This window comes from Pristiophorus japonicus, chromosome 3, assembly GCF_044704955.1.
Source record: "Pristiophorus japonicus isolate sPriJap1 chromosome 3, sPriJap1.hap1, whole genome shotgun sequence".
In the NCBI taxonomy this organism is placed as follows: domain Eukaryota; kingdom Metazoa; phylum Chordata; class Chondrichthyes; family Pristiophoridae; genus Pristiophorus; species Pristiophorus japonicus.
The window spans coordinates 212,977,285-212,991,492 of NC_091979.1; the positions used below are offsets into that span (position 1 = coordinate 212,977,285).

At 44.8% G+C, this 14,208-nt stretch overlaps 1 protein-coding gene and 1 pseudogene across 2 annotated transcripts in view; one reads left to right on the top strand and one right to left on the bottom strand.

Annotated features, from left to right (window-relative positions):
* bmpr2b (bone morphogenetic protein receptor, type II b (serine/threonine kinase)) overlaps positions 1-14,208 on the bottom strand; it is a 398,476-nt gene that overhangs the window by 194,624 nt on the left and 189,644 nt on the right. For both annotated transcript variants that reach the window (XM_070876232.1, XM_070876233.1), the window contains 2 exons: positions 11,961-12,140; positions 5,782-5,955 (listed from right to left, as the gene is read on the bottom strand). In XM_070876232.1, coding sequence (XP_070732333.1) covers positions 5,782-5,955; positions 11,961-12,140 — 354 coding nt within the window. The remainder of the gene's footprint in view (positions 1-5,781; positions 5,956-11,960; positions 12,141-14,208) is intronic.
* LOC139260494 (5S ribosomal RNA) lies at positions 8,797-8,915 on the top strand (annotated as a pseudogene).

The following is a 14,208-nucleotide window of genomic DNA, read 5'->3' on the forward strand; positions in this document are numbered from 1 at the left end:
GGAATATAATGTGGAGAAATGTGAAGTTACCCACTTTGGTAGGAAAAATAGAAAAACAGAGTATTTTTTAAACGGTGAGAGATTGAGAAATGTTGGTGTTCAGAGGGACCTGGGTGTCCTTGTACACTAATCACAAAGTTAACATGCAGGTACAGCAAACAATTAAGAAAGCAGATGGTATGTTGGCCTTTATTACAATAGGATTTGAATATAAGAGTAAAGACATCTTACTGCAATTATATAGGGCCCTGGTGAGACCACACCTGGAGTATAGTGTGCAGTTTTGGTCTCCTTACCCAAGGAAGGATATAATTGCCGTAGAGGGAGTGCAACTAAGGTTCACCAGATTGATTCCTGGGGTGGGGAGGATTGTCCTTTGAGGAGAGATTAGGTAGACTCGGCCTATATTCTATAGTGTTTAGAAGAATGAGAGGTGATCTCATTGAAACATAGAAACATAGAAACATAGAAAATAGGTGCAGGAGCAGGCCATTCAGCCCTTCCAGCCTTCACCGCCATTCAATGAGTTCATGGCTGAACATGAAACTTCAGTACCCCCTTCCTGCTTTCTCGCCATAACCCTTGATCCCCCGAGTAGTAAGGACTTCATCTAACTCCCTTTTGAATATATTTAGTGAATTGGCCTCAACTACTTTCTGTGGTAGAGAATTCCACAGGTTCACCACTCTCTGGGTGAAGAAGTTTCTCCTCATCTCTGTCCTAAATGGCTTACCCCTTATCCTCAGACTGTGACCCCTGGTTCTGGACTTCCCCAACATTGGGAACATTCTTTCTGCATCTAACCTGTCTAAACCCGTCAGAATTTTAAACGTTTCTATGAGGTCCCCTCTCATTCTTCTGAACTCCAGTGAATACAAGCCCAGTTGATCCAATCTTTCTTGATAGGTCAGTCCCGCCATCCCGGGAATCAGTCTGGTGAACCTTCGCTGCACTCCCTCAATAGCAAGAATGTCCTTCCTCAAGTTAGGAGACCAAAACTGTACACAATACTCCAGGTGTGGCCTCACCAAGGCCCTGTACAACTGTAGCAACACCTCCCTGCCCCTGTATTCAAATCCCCTCGCTATGAAGGCCAACATGCCATTTGCTTTCTTAACCGCCTGCTGTACCTGCATGCTAACCTTCAATGACTGATGTACCATGACACCCAGGTCTCGTTGCACCTCCCCTTTTCCTAATCTGTCACCATTCAGATAATAGTCTGTCTCTCTGTTTTTACCACCAAAGTGGATAACCTCACATTTATCCACATTATACTTCATCTGCCATGCATTTGCCCACTCACCTAACCTATCCAAGTCACTCTGCAGCCTAATAGCATCCTCCTCGCAGCTCACACTGCCACCCAACTTAGTATCATCCGCAAATTTGGAGATACTGCATTTAATCCCCTCGTCTAAATCATTAATGTACAATGTAAACAGCTGGGGCCCCAGCACAGAACCTTGCGGCACTCCACTAGTCACTGCCTGCCATTCTGAAAAGTACCCGTTTACTCCTACTCTTTGCTTCCTGTCTGACAACCAGTTCTCAATCCACGTCAGCACACTACCCCCAATCCCATGTGCTTTAACTTTGCACATTAATCTCTTGTGTGGGACCTTGTCGAAAGCCTTCTGAAAGTCCAAATATACCACATCAACTGGTTCTCCTTTGTCCACTTTACTGGAAACATCCTCAAAAAATTCCAGAAGATTTGTCAAGCATGATTTCCCTTTCACAAATCCATGCTGACTTGGACCTATCATGTCACCATTTTCCAGATGCACTGCTATGACATCCTTAATAATTGATTCCATCATTTTACCCACGACTGAGGTCAGGCTGACCGGTCTATAATTCCCTGTTTTCTCTCTCCCTCCTTTTTTAAAAAGTGGGGTTACATTGGCTACCCTCCACTCGATAGGAACTGATCCAGAGTCAATGGAATGTTGGAAAATGACTGTCAATGCATCCGCTATTTCCAAGGCCACCTCCTTAAGTACTCTAGGATGCAGTCCATCAGGCCCTGGGGATTTATCGGCCTTCAATCCCATCAATTTCCCCAACACAATTTCCCGACTAATAAAGATTTCCCTCAGTTCCCCCTCCTTACTAGACCCTCTGACCCCTTTTATATCCGGAAGGTTGTTTGTATCCTCCTTAGTGAATACCGAACCAAAGTACTTGTTCAATTGGTCTGCCATTTCTTTGTTCCCCGTTATGACTTCCCCTGATTCTGACTGCAGGGGACCTACGTTTGTCTTCACCAACCTTTTTCTCTTTACATACCGATAGAAACTTTTGCAATCCGCCTTAATGTTCCCTGCAAGCTTCTTCTCGTACTCCATTTTCCCTGCCCTAATCAAACCCTTTGTCCTCCTCTGCTGAGTTCTAAATTTCTCCCAGTCCCCAGGTTCGCTGCTATTTCTGGCCAATTTGTATGCCACTTCCTTGGCTTTAATACTATCCCTGATTTCCCTAGATAGCCACGGTTGAGCCACCTTCCCTTTTTTATTTTTACGCCAGACAGGAATGTACAATTGTTGTAATTCATCCATGCGGTCTCTAAATGTCTGCCATTGCCCATCCACAGTCAACCCCCTAAGTATCATTCGCCAATCTATCCTAGCCAATTCACGCCTCATACCTTCAAAGTTACCCTTCTTTAAGTTCTGGACCATGGTCTCTGAAATTACTGTTTCATTCTCCATCCTAATGCAGAATTCCACCATATTATGGTCACTCTTCCCCAAGGGGCCTCGCACAATGAGATTGCTAATTAATCCTCTCTCATTACACAACACCCAGTCTAAGATGGCCTCCCCCCTAGTTGGTTCCTCAACATATTGGTCTAGAAAACCATTCCTTATGCACTCCAGGAAATCCTCCTCCACCGTATTGCTTCCAGTTTGGCTAGCCCAATCTATGTGCATATTAAAGTCACCCATTATAACTGCTACACCTTTATTGCATGCACCCCTAATTTCCTGTTTGATGCCCTCCCCAACATCCTTATTACTGTTTGGAGGTCTGTACACAACTCCTACTAACGTTTTTTGCCCTTTGGTGTTCTGCAGCTCTACCCATATAGATTCCACATCATCCAAGCTAATGTCTTTCCTAACTATTGCATTAATCTCCTCTTTAACCAGCAATGCTACCCCACCTCCTTTTCCTTTTATTCTATCCTTCCTGAATGTTGAATACCCCTGAATGTTGAGTTCCCAGCCCTGATCATCCTGGAGCCACGTCTCCGTAATCCCAATCACATCATATTTGTTAACATCTATTTGCACAATTAATTCATCCACCTTATTGCGGATACTCCTTGCATTAAGACACAAAGCCTTCAGGCTTGTTTTATTAACACCCTTTGTCCTTTTAGAATTTTGCTGTACATTGGCCTTTTTTGTTCTTTGCCTTGGGTTTCTCTGCCCTCCACTTTTCCTCATCTCCTTTCTGTCTTTTGCTTTTGTCTCCTTTTTGTTTCCCTCTGTTACCCTGCATTGGTTCCCATCCCCCTGCCATATTAGTTTAAATCCTCCCCAACAGCACTAGCAAACACTCCCCCTAGGACATTGGTTCCGGTCCTGCCCAGGTGCAGACCGTCCGGTTTGTACTGGTCCCACCTCCCCCAGAACCGGTTCCAATGCCCCAGGAATTTGAATCCCTCCCTGCTGCACCACTGCTCAAGCCACGTATTCATCTGCGCTATCCTGCGATTCCTACTCTGACTATCACGTGGCACTGGTAGCAATCCCGAGATTACTACTTTTGAGGTCCTACTTTTTAATTTAGCTCCTAGCTCCTTAAATTGAAACACAGGATAGATGCAGGGAGAATGTTTCCCCTGGCTGGGGAGTCTAGAACTGGGGTTCACAGTCTCAGAATCTGGGGTCAGCCATTTAGGACCAAGATGAGGAGAAATGTCATCACTCAGAGGGGTGGTGAAACTTTGGAATTCTCGACCCCAGAGGACTATGGATACTCAGTCGTTGAGTATATTCAAGAAAGAGATCGATAAATTTTTGAATATTAACAACAACGTGTATTTATATAGTGCCTTTAGCATAGTGAAACATCCCAAGGCGCTTCACAGGAGTATTATGAGATTTTTAAAATTAGATACCGAGCGAGGACAAATTAGGGCAGGTGCTTGGTCAAAGAGGTAGGTTTTAAGGAGCGTCTTGAAGGAGGAAAGAGAGGTAGACAGATAAAGAGGTGGAGAGGTTTCGGCAGGGAATTCCAGAGCTTAGGGCCGAGACAACAAAAGGTACAGACACCAGTGATTTTAGAGGAGCACAGACATCACGGGCGATTGTGGGGCTGGAGGAGATTACAGAGATAGGGAGGAGCAAGGCAATGGAGAGATTTAAAAACAAGGATGATCATTTTGAAATTAAGGCGTTGCTTAACCGGGAGCCAATGAAAGTCAGCAAGCACAGGGGCGATGGGTGAGCGGGACTTGATGCAAGTTAAGACACGGGCAGACGGGTTTTAAATGACCTCTGGTTTACGTAGGGTAGAATGTGGAAGGCTGGCCATGAGTGCGTTGGAATATTCAAGTCTAGAGGTAACAAAGGCATGGATGAAGGCTTCAGCAGCGGATGAGCTGAGGCAAAAGCGGAGACGATCGATGTTACGGAGCTGAAAATAGGCGGCCTTAGTTATGCTGCGGAATGTGGTTGAAAACTAATTTCAAGGTCAAATATGACACCAAGGTTGCGAACAGTCTAGTTCAGTCTCGGACAGAAGTTGGGGAGCGGGATGGAGTCAGTGGCTAGGGAATGGAGCTTGTGGCAGGGACAGAAAACAATGGACTCGGTCTTCCCAATATTTAATTGGAGAAAATTTCTGCTCTTCCAGAACTGGATGTCACAAGCAGTCTGACAATTAGAGACCGAGGAGGAGACGAAAGAAGTGGTAGTGAGGTAAAGCTGGGTGTCATCAGCGTACATGTGGAAACTGATGCTGTGTTTTTCGGATGTTGTCGCCAAGGGGCAAAATATTGAGTGAGAAATAGGAAGCAGCCAAGGATAGATCCTTGGGGGACATCAGAGGTAACGATGCGGGGGTGGGAACAAAAGCCGTTGCAGGTGATTTTCTGGCTATAATTAGATAAATAAGAATGGAAATAAACGAATGCAGTCCCACCCAGCTGGATGGCGGTAGAGAGGCGTTGGCGAAGGATAGGGTGGTGAACCATGTCAAAGGCTGCAGACAAGTCAAGAAGGACGACGAAGAACTTACGGGAATCAAGGGATATGGAGATAGTGCAGGAAAGTGGAGTTGAGGTGGAAGATTAGCCATGATCTTATTGAATGGCGGAGCAGGCTCGAGGGGCCGAATGGCCTCCTCCTGTTCCTAATTCTTAAGTTCTTATGTGCTAAAACTCAAGGTTTGCATCACCTGACCACTACTCCTCGACTTAGCTGATCTCTTTAATGCTTGTCCTGCTCAATGGGCCATTGGTTTCTTGATTTAAACGAAAAATTGCCCAAGCCTCTCAAATGCAAAGTAAGGATTCTTATCCCTGCACGTATTCTCAGACCGGTCAGCTTCCCCACCCACCCAAGCCAACAGATATCAAAAGGAAAAACACCCCTTTTCCCTGCCTCTGTACCTGCTTAAAAACTGTTACATCTAAGTTCTTCCAGTTCAGACGAAAGATTAACGACCTGAAACGTTAATTCTGTTTCTCTCTCCATAGATGCTGCCTGACCTGCTGAGTATTCCCAGCATTCTCTGTTTTTATTATAGGTCAAAAAAGGCACTTACTGCGTGGTACTGATTCCGTTGGGTCGGGCAGTGGGACGAAGTTCTCAGTGAAGTTGACATTACACATGTCGGTACTGCAGCAGCAGAAGCGAAAAGTCCCGTTCTGTCTGTGGTTTGTTACCACGCACTCCGGGGAGAAGCACTCCTCCTTGTCTCCGACGTGAGCCCAGCAGCCTTGAATGAAGAAACAGAAAGAGGAATGTAGGCCTGAGATGCTGCTGGAGCCGTTTGAACAGCATGTTCAGAGACCAGAGTCCCATTTATAATGGGCTACTCATTTGAATCAATTAAGAATCAAAGGTCAACCTTATTAAAGAATGAGCTATTTAGATGTTCGGTAACCACTTATTAACACTTGGATTTTAGCAAAGCACGGTGCTGGCTATGTGAAATCTTAATACTATGGAAGAAAACATCCAGCAGTATAATTACAGATTCTGGCCTTCCAAACTAGAGTTGAATCTAAAGACCGTATTTTTAGCTGTATAACAGTGAATGCTGCCAGGCTATTTCACTGTGCAGCAGATCACCGCCGAGCCTGATCCTGTCCTCTTCTAATGTTCACACTTGTGAGCTTTCCAGGAGTTGCTGGACAGAGGTGTGGAGTGGGAACTGTGGCTGATTTTCCAGGATTGCTCAAGTCAACTGTCCCATTCTATCTCTGCCCTGGCTGAAATCAGCTGGCTCAGCAGACACCAAGGACTGAAGCTTTCGAACTTTGAACTGTATGTCTTAGTACCACCCTGCTTTTCACTAGAAACTGTGGAACATTTACATTTAAATATATATCGCAATGTATGATGTGGTATGAAGTGGATGCTTCACTATAATTTTGTGAGCGGAGGTCAGATTCCTCCCCCACACTTCTCAGAGCCAGGAAGTGAAAGGAATGGGCAGCCCAGGCTGCACCAACCCTGTGGATGTGAGGAGCAGGTTGCTGGACCATGTTGACCGTGTTTTTTTTTTAAATACTTTTTAATATATTGCCTGTCCTTTTCTTTTCAGCTTACTTTCTTTGGTTAAGAATCAATGGGACTTCTTTCCAAGCCATGAACAATGGGACTGTGAGTTGCAGTGGATTACGCACTAGTCTTTCACCTCTGGGACTTGAGTCAAATCCATCCAAACTGAGCGGTTAAAAGTCTGCTCTGTCTGATGAATGCAATAGTCCTATGTGAAATGAGTTTGGCAGTCACAACTGCCTTACTTTGGCAACAATCGGCAGTCACTTGTGGAGGTCACAGGATGTCAAGTTGCTTCTGTTGTTTTAGGATTGGGGCACATTAAGGGATCATTATTCCACCGCTAACCATGCTCCACTTGGAAATGCTTACTGCTGACATTAGGTAAAATAAGGCCATCGCAGTAGTTCTTACATTTGTGCCCTGGAACTTCCCATTCAGAGAGCCTGTGGCAACATCACACAGCTATGGAGCGTGGTGTCACCACACTGCTGTCTAATCAGTCAGAGAATCACCTGCAACGGCTTCTCTTCCCGTCCCCGCATCTTTACCTCTGGTGTAAAGGATCTACCCCTGGCCCCCTCCTATTGCTCATCTACATGTTGCCCCTTGGCAACATCATCCAAAAACACAGGGTCAGTTTCCACACGTACGCTGATGACACCCAGCTCTACCTCACTACCACTTTGCTCGAACCGTCCATGGTCTCTAAATTGTCAGACTGCTTGTCCGACATCCAGTTCTGGATGAGCAGGAATTTTCTGCAATTGAATATTGGAAAGACCGAAGTCATTGTTTTCAATCCGCGGCACAAATTCCATTCCCTAGACACTGACTCCATCTCTCTCCCCAACTCTTGTCCGAGGCTGAACCAGACTGTTCGCAACCTTGGTGTCATATCTGAGCTTTCGACCACATATCCGCAGCATAACGAGAACATAAGAACATAAGAATTAGGAACAGGAGTAGGCCATCTAGCCCCTCGAGCCTGCTCCGCCATTCAAAAAGATCATGGCTGATCTGGCCGTGGACTCAGCTCCACTTACCTGCCCGCTCCCCATAACCCTTAATTCCCTTATTGGTTAAAAATCTATCTATCTGTGATTTGAATACATTCAATGAGCTAGCCTCAACTGCTTCCTTGGGCAGAGAATTCCACAGATTCACAACCCTCTGGGAGAAGAAATTCCTTCTCAACTCGGTTTTAAATTGGCTCCCCCGTATTTTGAGGCTGTGCCCCCTAGTTCTAGTCTCCCCGACGAGTGAAAACAACCTCGCTGCCTCTATCTTGTCTATCCCTTTCATTATTTTAATGTTTCTATAAGATCACCCCTCATCCTTCTGAACTCCAACGAGTAAAGACCCAGTCTACTCAATCTATCATCATAAGGTAACCCCCTCATCTCCGGAATCAGCCTAGTGAATCGTCTCTGTACCCCCTGCAAAGCCAGTATATCCTTCCTTAAGTAAGGTGACCAAAACTGCACGCAGTACTCCAGGTGCGGCCTCACCAATACCCAGTACAGTTGCAGCAGGACCTCCCTGCTTTTGTACTCCATCCCTCTCGCAATGAAGGCCAACATTCCATTCGCCTTCCTGATTACCTGCTGCACCTGCAAACTAACTTTTTGGGATCAAAAGAGTTTCATACTCAAAAGAGTTTCACAAGGACACGGCCACACTAGTCTGAAAACGTCTGATCTTGGAAGCTAAGCAGAGTCAGGCCTGGTTAGTACTTGGATGGGAGACTGCCTGGGAATACCAGGTGCAGTAGGCTTGCCCGGCAACCAAATTTTAATTTGATTTTACGTTTTTAAGTTTAATTTGTTTTAATTGCCGGTGCTTTTAGTGTCCCCCTTCCCTTTTATAGGGGGCACTGGGGAAAATTGTGATTTTAGTGCCCAAAAAAAAACCAAAAAAAGAAAAACACAAAAAAAAACAAAAAAAAGGGGGGGAAAAAAAAGGGCCTTGTAAATGTCTGGAGTGTCACCCAGGTCGGGTGGCACCGTTTAATGTTTTATGTTTTGCAGGTGAACTCCAAAAAGATTTTCATGCCTACGGCCACACTAGTCTAAAAACGCCCGATCTTGTCTGATCTCGGAAGCTAAGCAGAGTCAGGCCTGGCTAGTACTTGGATGGGAGACTGCCTGGGAATACCAGGTGCAGTAGCACCCAGGTCGGGTGGCACGGTTTAATGTTTTATGTTTTCGCAGGTGAACTCCAAAAAGAGTTTCACAAGGACACGGCCACACTAGTCTGAAAACGTCTGATCTTGGAAGCTAAGCAGAGTCAGGCCTGGTTAGTACTTGGATGGGAGACTGCCTGGGAATACCAGGTGCAGTAGGCTTGCCCGGCAACCAAATTTTAATTTGATTTTACGTTTTAAAGTATCATTTGTTTTAATTGCCGGTGTTTTTTAGTGTCCCCTTCCCTTTTATAGGGGGCACTGTGGAAAAATTGTGATTTTAGTGCCCAAAAAAAAACAAAAAAAAGAAAAACAAAAAAAAAACACAAAAAAAACCAAAAAAAGGAAAAAAAGGGCCTTCTAAATGTCTGGTGTGTCATCCAGGTCGGGTGGCACGGTTTAATGTTTTATGTTTTGCAGATAAACTCCAAAAAGAGTTTCATGCACAAGGACCCCCAGGTCCCTCTGCACCACAGCATGTTGTAATTTCTCCCCATTCAAATAATATTCCCTTTTATGTTTTTTTTTCCAAGGTGGGTGACCTCACATTTTCCGACATTGTATTCCATCTGCCAAACCTTAGCCCATTCGCTTAACCTATCTAAATCTCTTTGCAGCCTCTCTGTGTCCTCTACACAACCCGCTTTCCCACTAATCTTTGTGTCATCTGCAAATTTTGTTACACTGCACTCTGTCCCCTCTTCCAGGTCATCTATGTATATTGTAAACAGTTGTAGTCCCAGCACCGATCCCTGTGGCACACCACTAACCACCGATTTCCAACCCAAAAAGGACCCATTTATCCCGACTCTCTGCTTTCTGTTAGCCAGCCAATTCTCGATCCATGCTAATACATTTCCTCTGACTCCGCGTAATTTATCTTCTGCAGTAACCTTTTGTGTGGAACCTTATCGAATGCCTTTTGGAAATCTAAATACACCACATCCATCGGTACACCTCTATCCACCATGCTCGTTATATCTTCAAAGAATTCCAGTAAACCAGTTAAATATGATTTCCCCTTCATGAATCCATGTTGCGTCTGCTTGATTGCACTATTCCTATCTAGATGTCCCGCTATTTCTTCCTTAATGATAGCTTCAAACATTTTCCCCACTACAGATGTTAAACTAACCGGCCTATAGTTACCTGCCTTTTGTCTGCCCCCTTTTTTAAACAGAGGCGTTACATTAGCTGCTTTCCAATCCGCTGGTACCTCCCCAGAGTCCAGAGAATTTTGGTAGATTATAACGAATGCATCTGCTATAACTTCCGCCATCTCTTTTAATACCCTGGGATGCATTTCATCAGGACATGGGGACGTGTCTATCTTGAGTCCCATTAGATATTTCCATCTCCGTAACATCGATCATCTCCGCCTTGCCTCAGCTCATCCGCTGCTGAAGCCCTCATCCATGCCTTTGTTACCGCTAGACATGATTATTCCAACGCACTCCTGCCTGGCCTCCCACAGTTTACCCTACGTAAACTAGAGGTGATCCAAAACTCGGCTGCCCGCGTCCTAACTCGCACCAAGTCCCATCACCTCTGTGCTCGCTAACCTATATTGGCTTCTGGTTAAGCAGCGCCTCGATTTCAAAATTATCATCCTTATTTTCAAATCCCTCCAAGGCCTTGGCCCTTTCTATCTCTGTAATCTACTCCAGCCCCACAACACTGCACCGCCCCCCCTCCCCCCCCACCACCAAGATGTCTACGCTCCTCTAACTCCGCCCGCTTGGGCATCCCTGATTGTAATCGCTCAACCACTGGTGGCCGTGCCTTCTGTTGCCTAGGTCCTAAGCACTGGAACTTCCTGCCTAAATCTCTCCGCCTCTCTACCTCTCTTTCCTCCTTCAAGACACTCCTTAAAACATACCTCTTTGATCAATCTTTTGGTCACCTGTGCTAATTTCTACTTATGCGGCTCGATCTCAAATTTTTATCGCATAATACTCCTGTGAAGCGCCTTGGGACGTTTCACTACGTTAAAAGCGCTATATAAATACAAGTTGTTGTTGTATACAGGATAGAGCTGCGATGCCACTACATTGCAGTTTGTTCTGCGCACCAGTACAACTCAGTTCTTTCAGGGCATTCAATTGGATTTTGGTAGAGCATGTAAATGTGTGAAGCATCATTTTGTTTCTTTAATCTCCCTCTCCACAAAGTCTGCAGGTTGGGAGGAGAATATGTTCCATACTAATGCAGAGCTGCTGCTCAGTAAGAGTCCATATACCTCAGTATGAATTGAAACATAATTAAAGTTACATGCTCTGTTGAAGATTTTGTTTATGGGAATAAAACTTATTTTATTGTAAGAGAGAGCAATTTCAGATAACATTTTTGTTTATCATACACAAGGAAGCAATGGTCTGTGCTTGAACTCAGGGTTGGAGTTTTTAATTTCTCAGTGTGAGAGAGAGACTTAAATTGTACTGATTAAAAAGCATTTTCACATTTGCGAAGCAGCATGGGTAGACTGCACCTCCAGGCGCACAAAATCCAAGCTGGCGAGATAGTGGGAGAGATGAACTGTGCCACTATTAAAACAAAGTGGGTTCGATTGTTCTCAGTCCCAGCTCTCTACAACGGTGGGGGTGACATCATCGGGCTGGAGGCGGGAGATTACACAACAGTTGAAAACTGATGGGATGATGGAGGCGTGTCCCAGAGTTTATTCACCGTGCACAGAGACAGACTGCAGCGCCAGCGCCTATGCGCGAACTAGCAATACAATGAACTGTCCTCCCGAGTCACCAGCAGCAGCGTCAGAAGAGGAACCACTGATTTCAGGAGACTCCAGCTGAATGTGCAATGTTGAGTATGGCGTATTAGGCCTGACACACTTCAGGAACCGAGTGAGAATTACAGTCTTTGACACAATGCTACTGACAGTATTAAGGAAGAGGGTAGCCAATGACTAAGTTAGATGAGGTATTTTTAACTTCGTCCTACTCTGTGTGCAACTTTCACACAAGATATTATTCACTGAATAGAAAAAAGTGTCCAGATCCTGGAGAGCTGCTCACCTTGTTTCATCGTGCGGACCCCTCCATCCCTCATCTTCTCCCACAGTCCGTAGCACTGACTTCCCTTCTCACACAAGACGGTGCCATTGTCCCGGTTGATGCGTTCCTCGCTAATGCCATGCTCCTCAGAGCGGGGGTACGAGTCTCTGAAGGCACAAAGCCTCTCACCACTCTGGGCAGCTAGAATCGTAAATAAAAATGAGGACAATGTTAGGAGCTAAGATAATTACTGAGGCAAACATTCTAAACAAGACTGCAAAAACTTCACACAAGGGCATCTAAGTTACTAAATTCCAGGCAATGGGATTCAAAATTACCAGGAACAGCCAATTCCCTTCTGTTCACATTACTATGTACATGTCACACTGATGCGTAAATCATTTTAAGAACAAATTTGACTGTGATTTGTTCTCCTTTCCTTTACTGTACGTGATGAATTGCTGGAAAATAGGTCATTTTCACTGCATGGCACTTTTTTATTTGTATGTTTTAATATTCTGACCTATATTGTTTGAATGTAAAAAAAAATTTCATTTACATAGCATCTAATTAGATCTTTCAGGAAGTCCCAAAGCGCTTCACATACAATAAATTCATTAGAAATTAATGTGGCTTTGTAGGTGCTTGCGGCAGCCACTTTTCACAGCAACGTCCCACAAACAGCAACGAGGTGAATGATCAGTTGATTTATTTTGGACCGCATTGCTTGAGGGAAAAATGTTGTCCAAAGGACTGGAAGAACTCCCTGCTCTTCTTTGAACAGGGCTATGGGATCTTTTGCATACACCTGAATCACTAAGATCAGTCTCAGTTAAACATCTCATCTATAGAATGGCACCTCTGAAATGCAGCAATTGCCTCAGTATTGCACTGGACTGACAGCCTCAGGATTACAACGATGGGAATGCCATGTTTGTATAGTGCTCCTGCCTTACACCATCAACTCTTGTTCCATCTCAGTTTTGTGGTACAATTACTCTGAACATTTCTATGTGAAATTTGTGCTCATCAGAATGAGCAATTATATAAACCTGAAATGTTAATGCTACTGTCTTCTCCCCACCACAGATGCTGCCCGATAGAAAATGCTGGAAACACTTAGCAATTTCTATTTTCGAGCAATGGTAGGGCTGGGAATGGAAAACATTCCATTACAGCATCTACGCTATCCCATCAAACACTCCTGGAGCAGGTACAGCACGGGTTAGATACAGAATAAAGCTCCCTCTACACTGTCCCATTAAACACTCCCAGGGCAGGTACAGCATTGGTTAGATACAGAGTAAAGTTCCCTATACGCTGTCCCATGAAACACTCCCCAGGTCAGGTACAGCGCAGGTTAGATGCAGAGTAAAGCTCCCTCTACACTGTCCCAACCTCAGAAGAGCCTTCACCTGCACGTGCCCCTTTGCTCACTGCCGAACTAAAAACCCCACATCGAATCTAATATAGCTTTGTGCAAGTTCCTGTCATCACCCCCATTGTGGGCTGCCTGCTGACATGTGTGTTTTACCTTATTACATGGTAATCAAAAGGTAATTCTTACGTTTACCATTGTTTTTCCAAGGACATACAACCTTCACGCAAGGGAGAAAAGGAAATTACTTACATTTATATAGCGCCTTTTAATGACCTCAGGATGACCCAAAGCACTTACCAGCCAATAATGTACTTTTGAAGTGAAGTCAGCGGCAGCCAATTTGCACCCAGCAAGCTCCCACAAACGACAATGTAATAATGATCATATCATAGAATCATAGAATGGTTAGAAACATAGAAAATAGGTGCAGGAGTAGGCCATTCGGCCCTTCTAGCCTGCACCGCCATTCAATGAGTTCATGGCTGAACATGCAACTTCAGTACCCCATTCCTGCTTTCTCGCCATACCCCTTGATCCCCCTAGTAGTAAGGACTTCATCTAACTCCTTTTTGAATATATTTAGTGAATTGACCTCAACAACTTTCTGTGGTAGAGAATTCCATAGGTTCACCACTCTCTGGGTGAAGAAATTCCTCCTCATCTCGGTCCGAAATGGCTTACCCCTTATCCTTAGACTGTGTCCCCTGGTTCTGGACTTCCCCAACATTGGGAACATTCTTCCTGCATCTAACCTGTCTAACCCCCTCAGAATTTTAAACGTTTCTTTGAGGTCCCCTCTCATTCTTCTGAACTCCAGTGAATACAAGCTCAGTTGATCCAGTCTTTCTTGATAGGTCAGTCCCGCCATCTGGTGAACCTTCGCTGCAT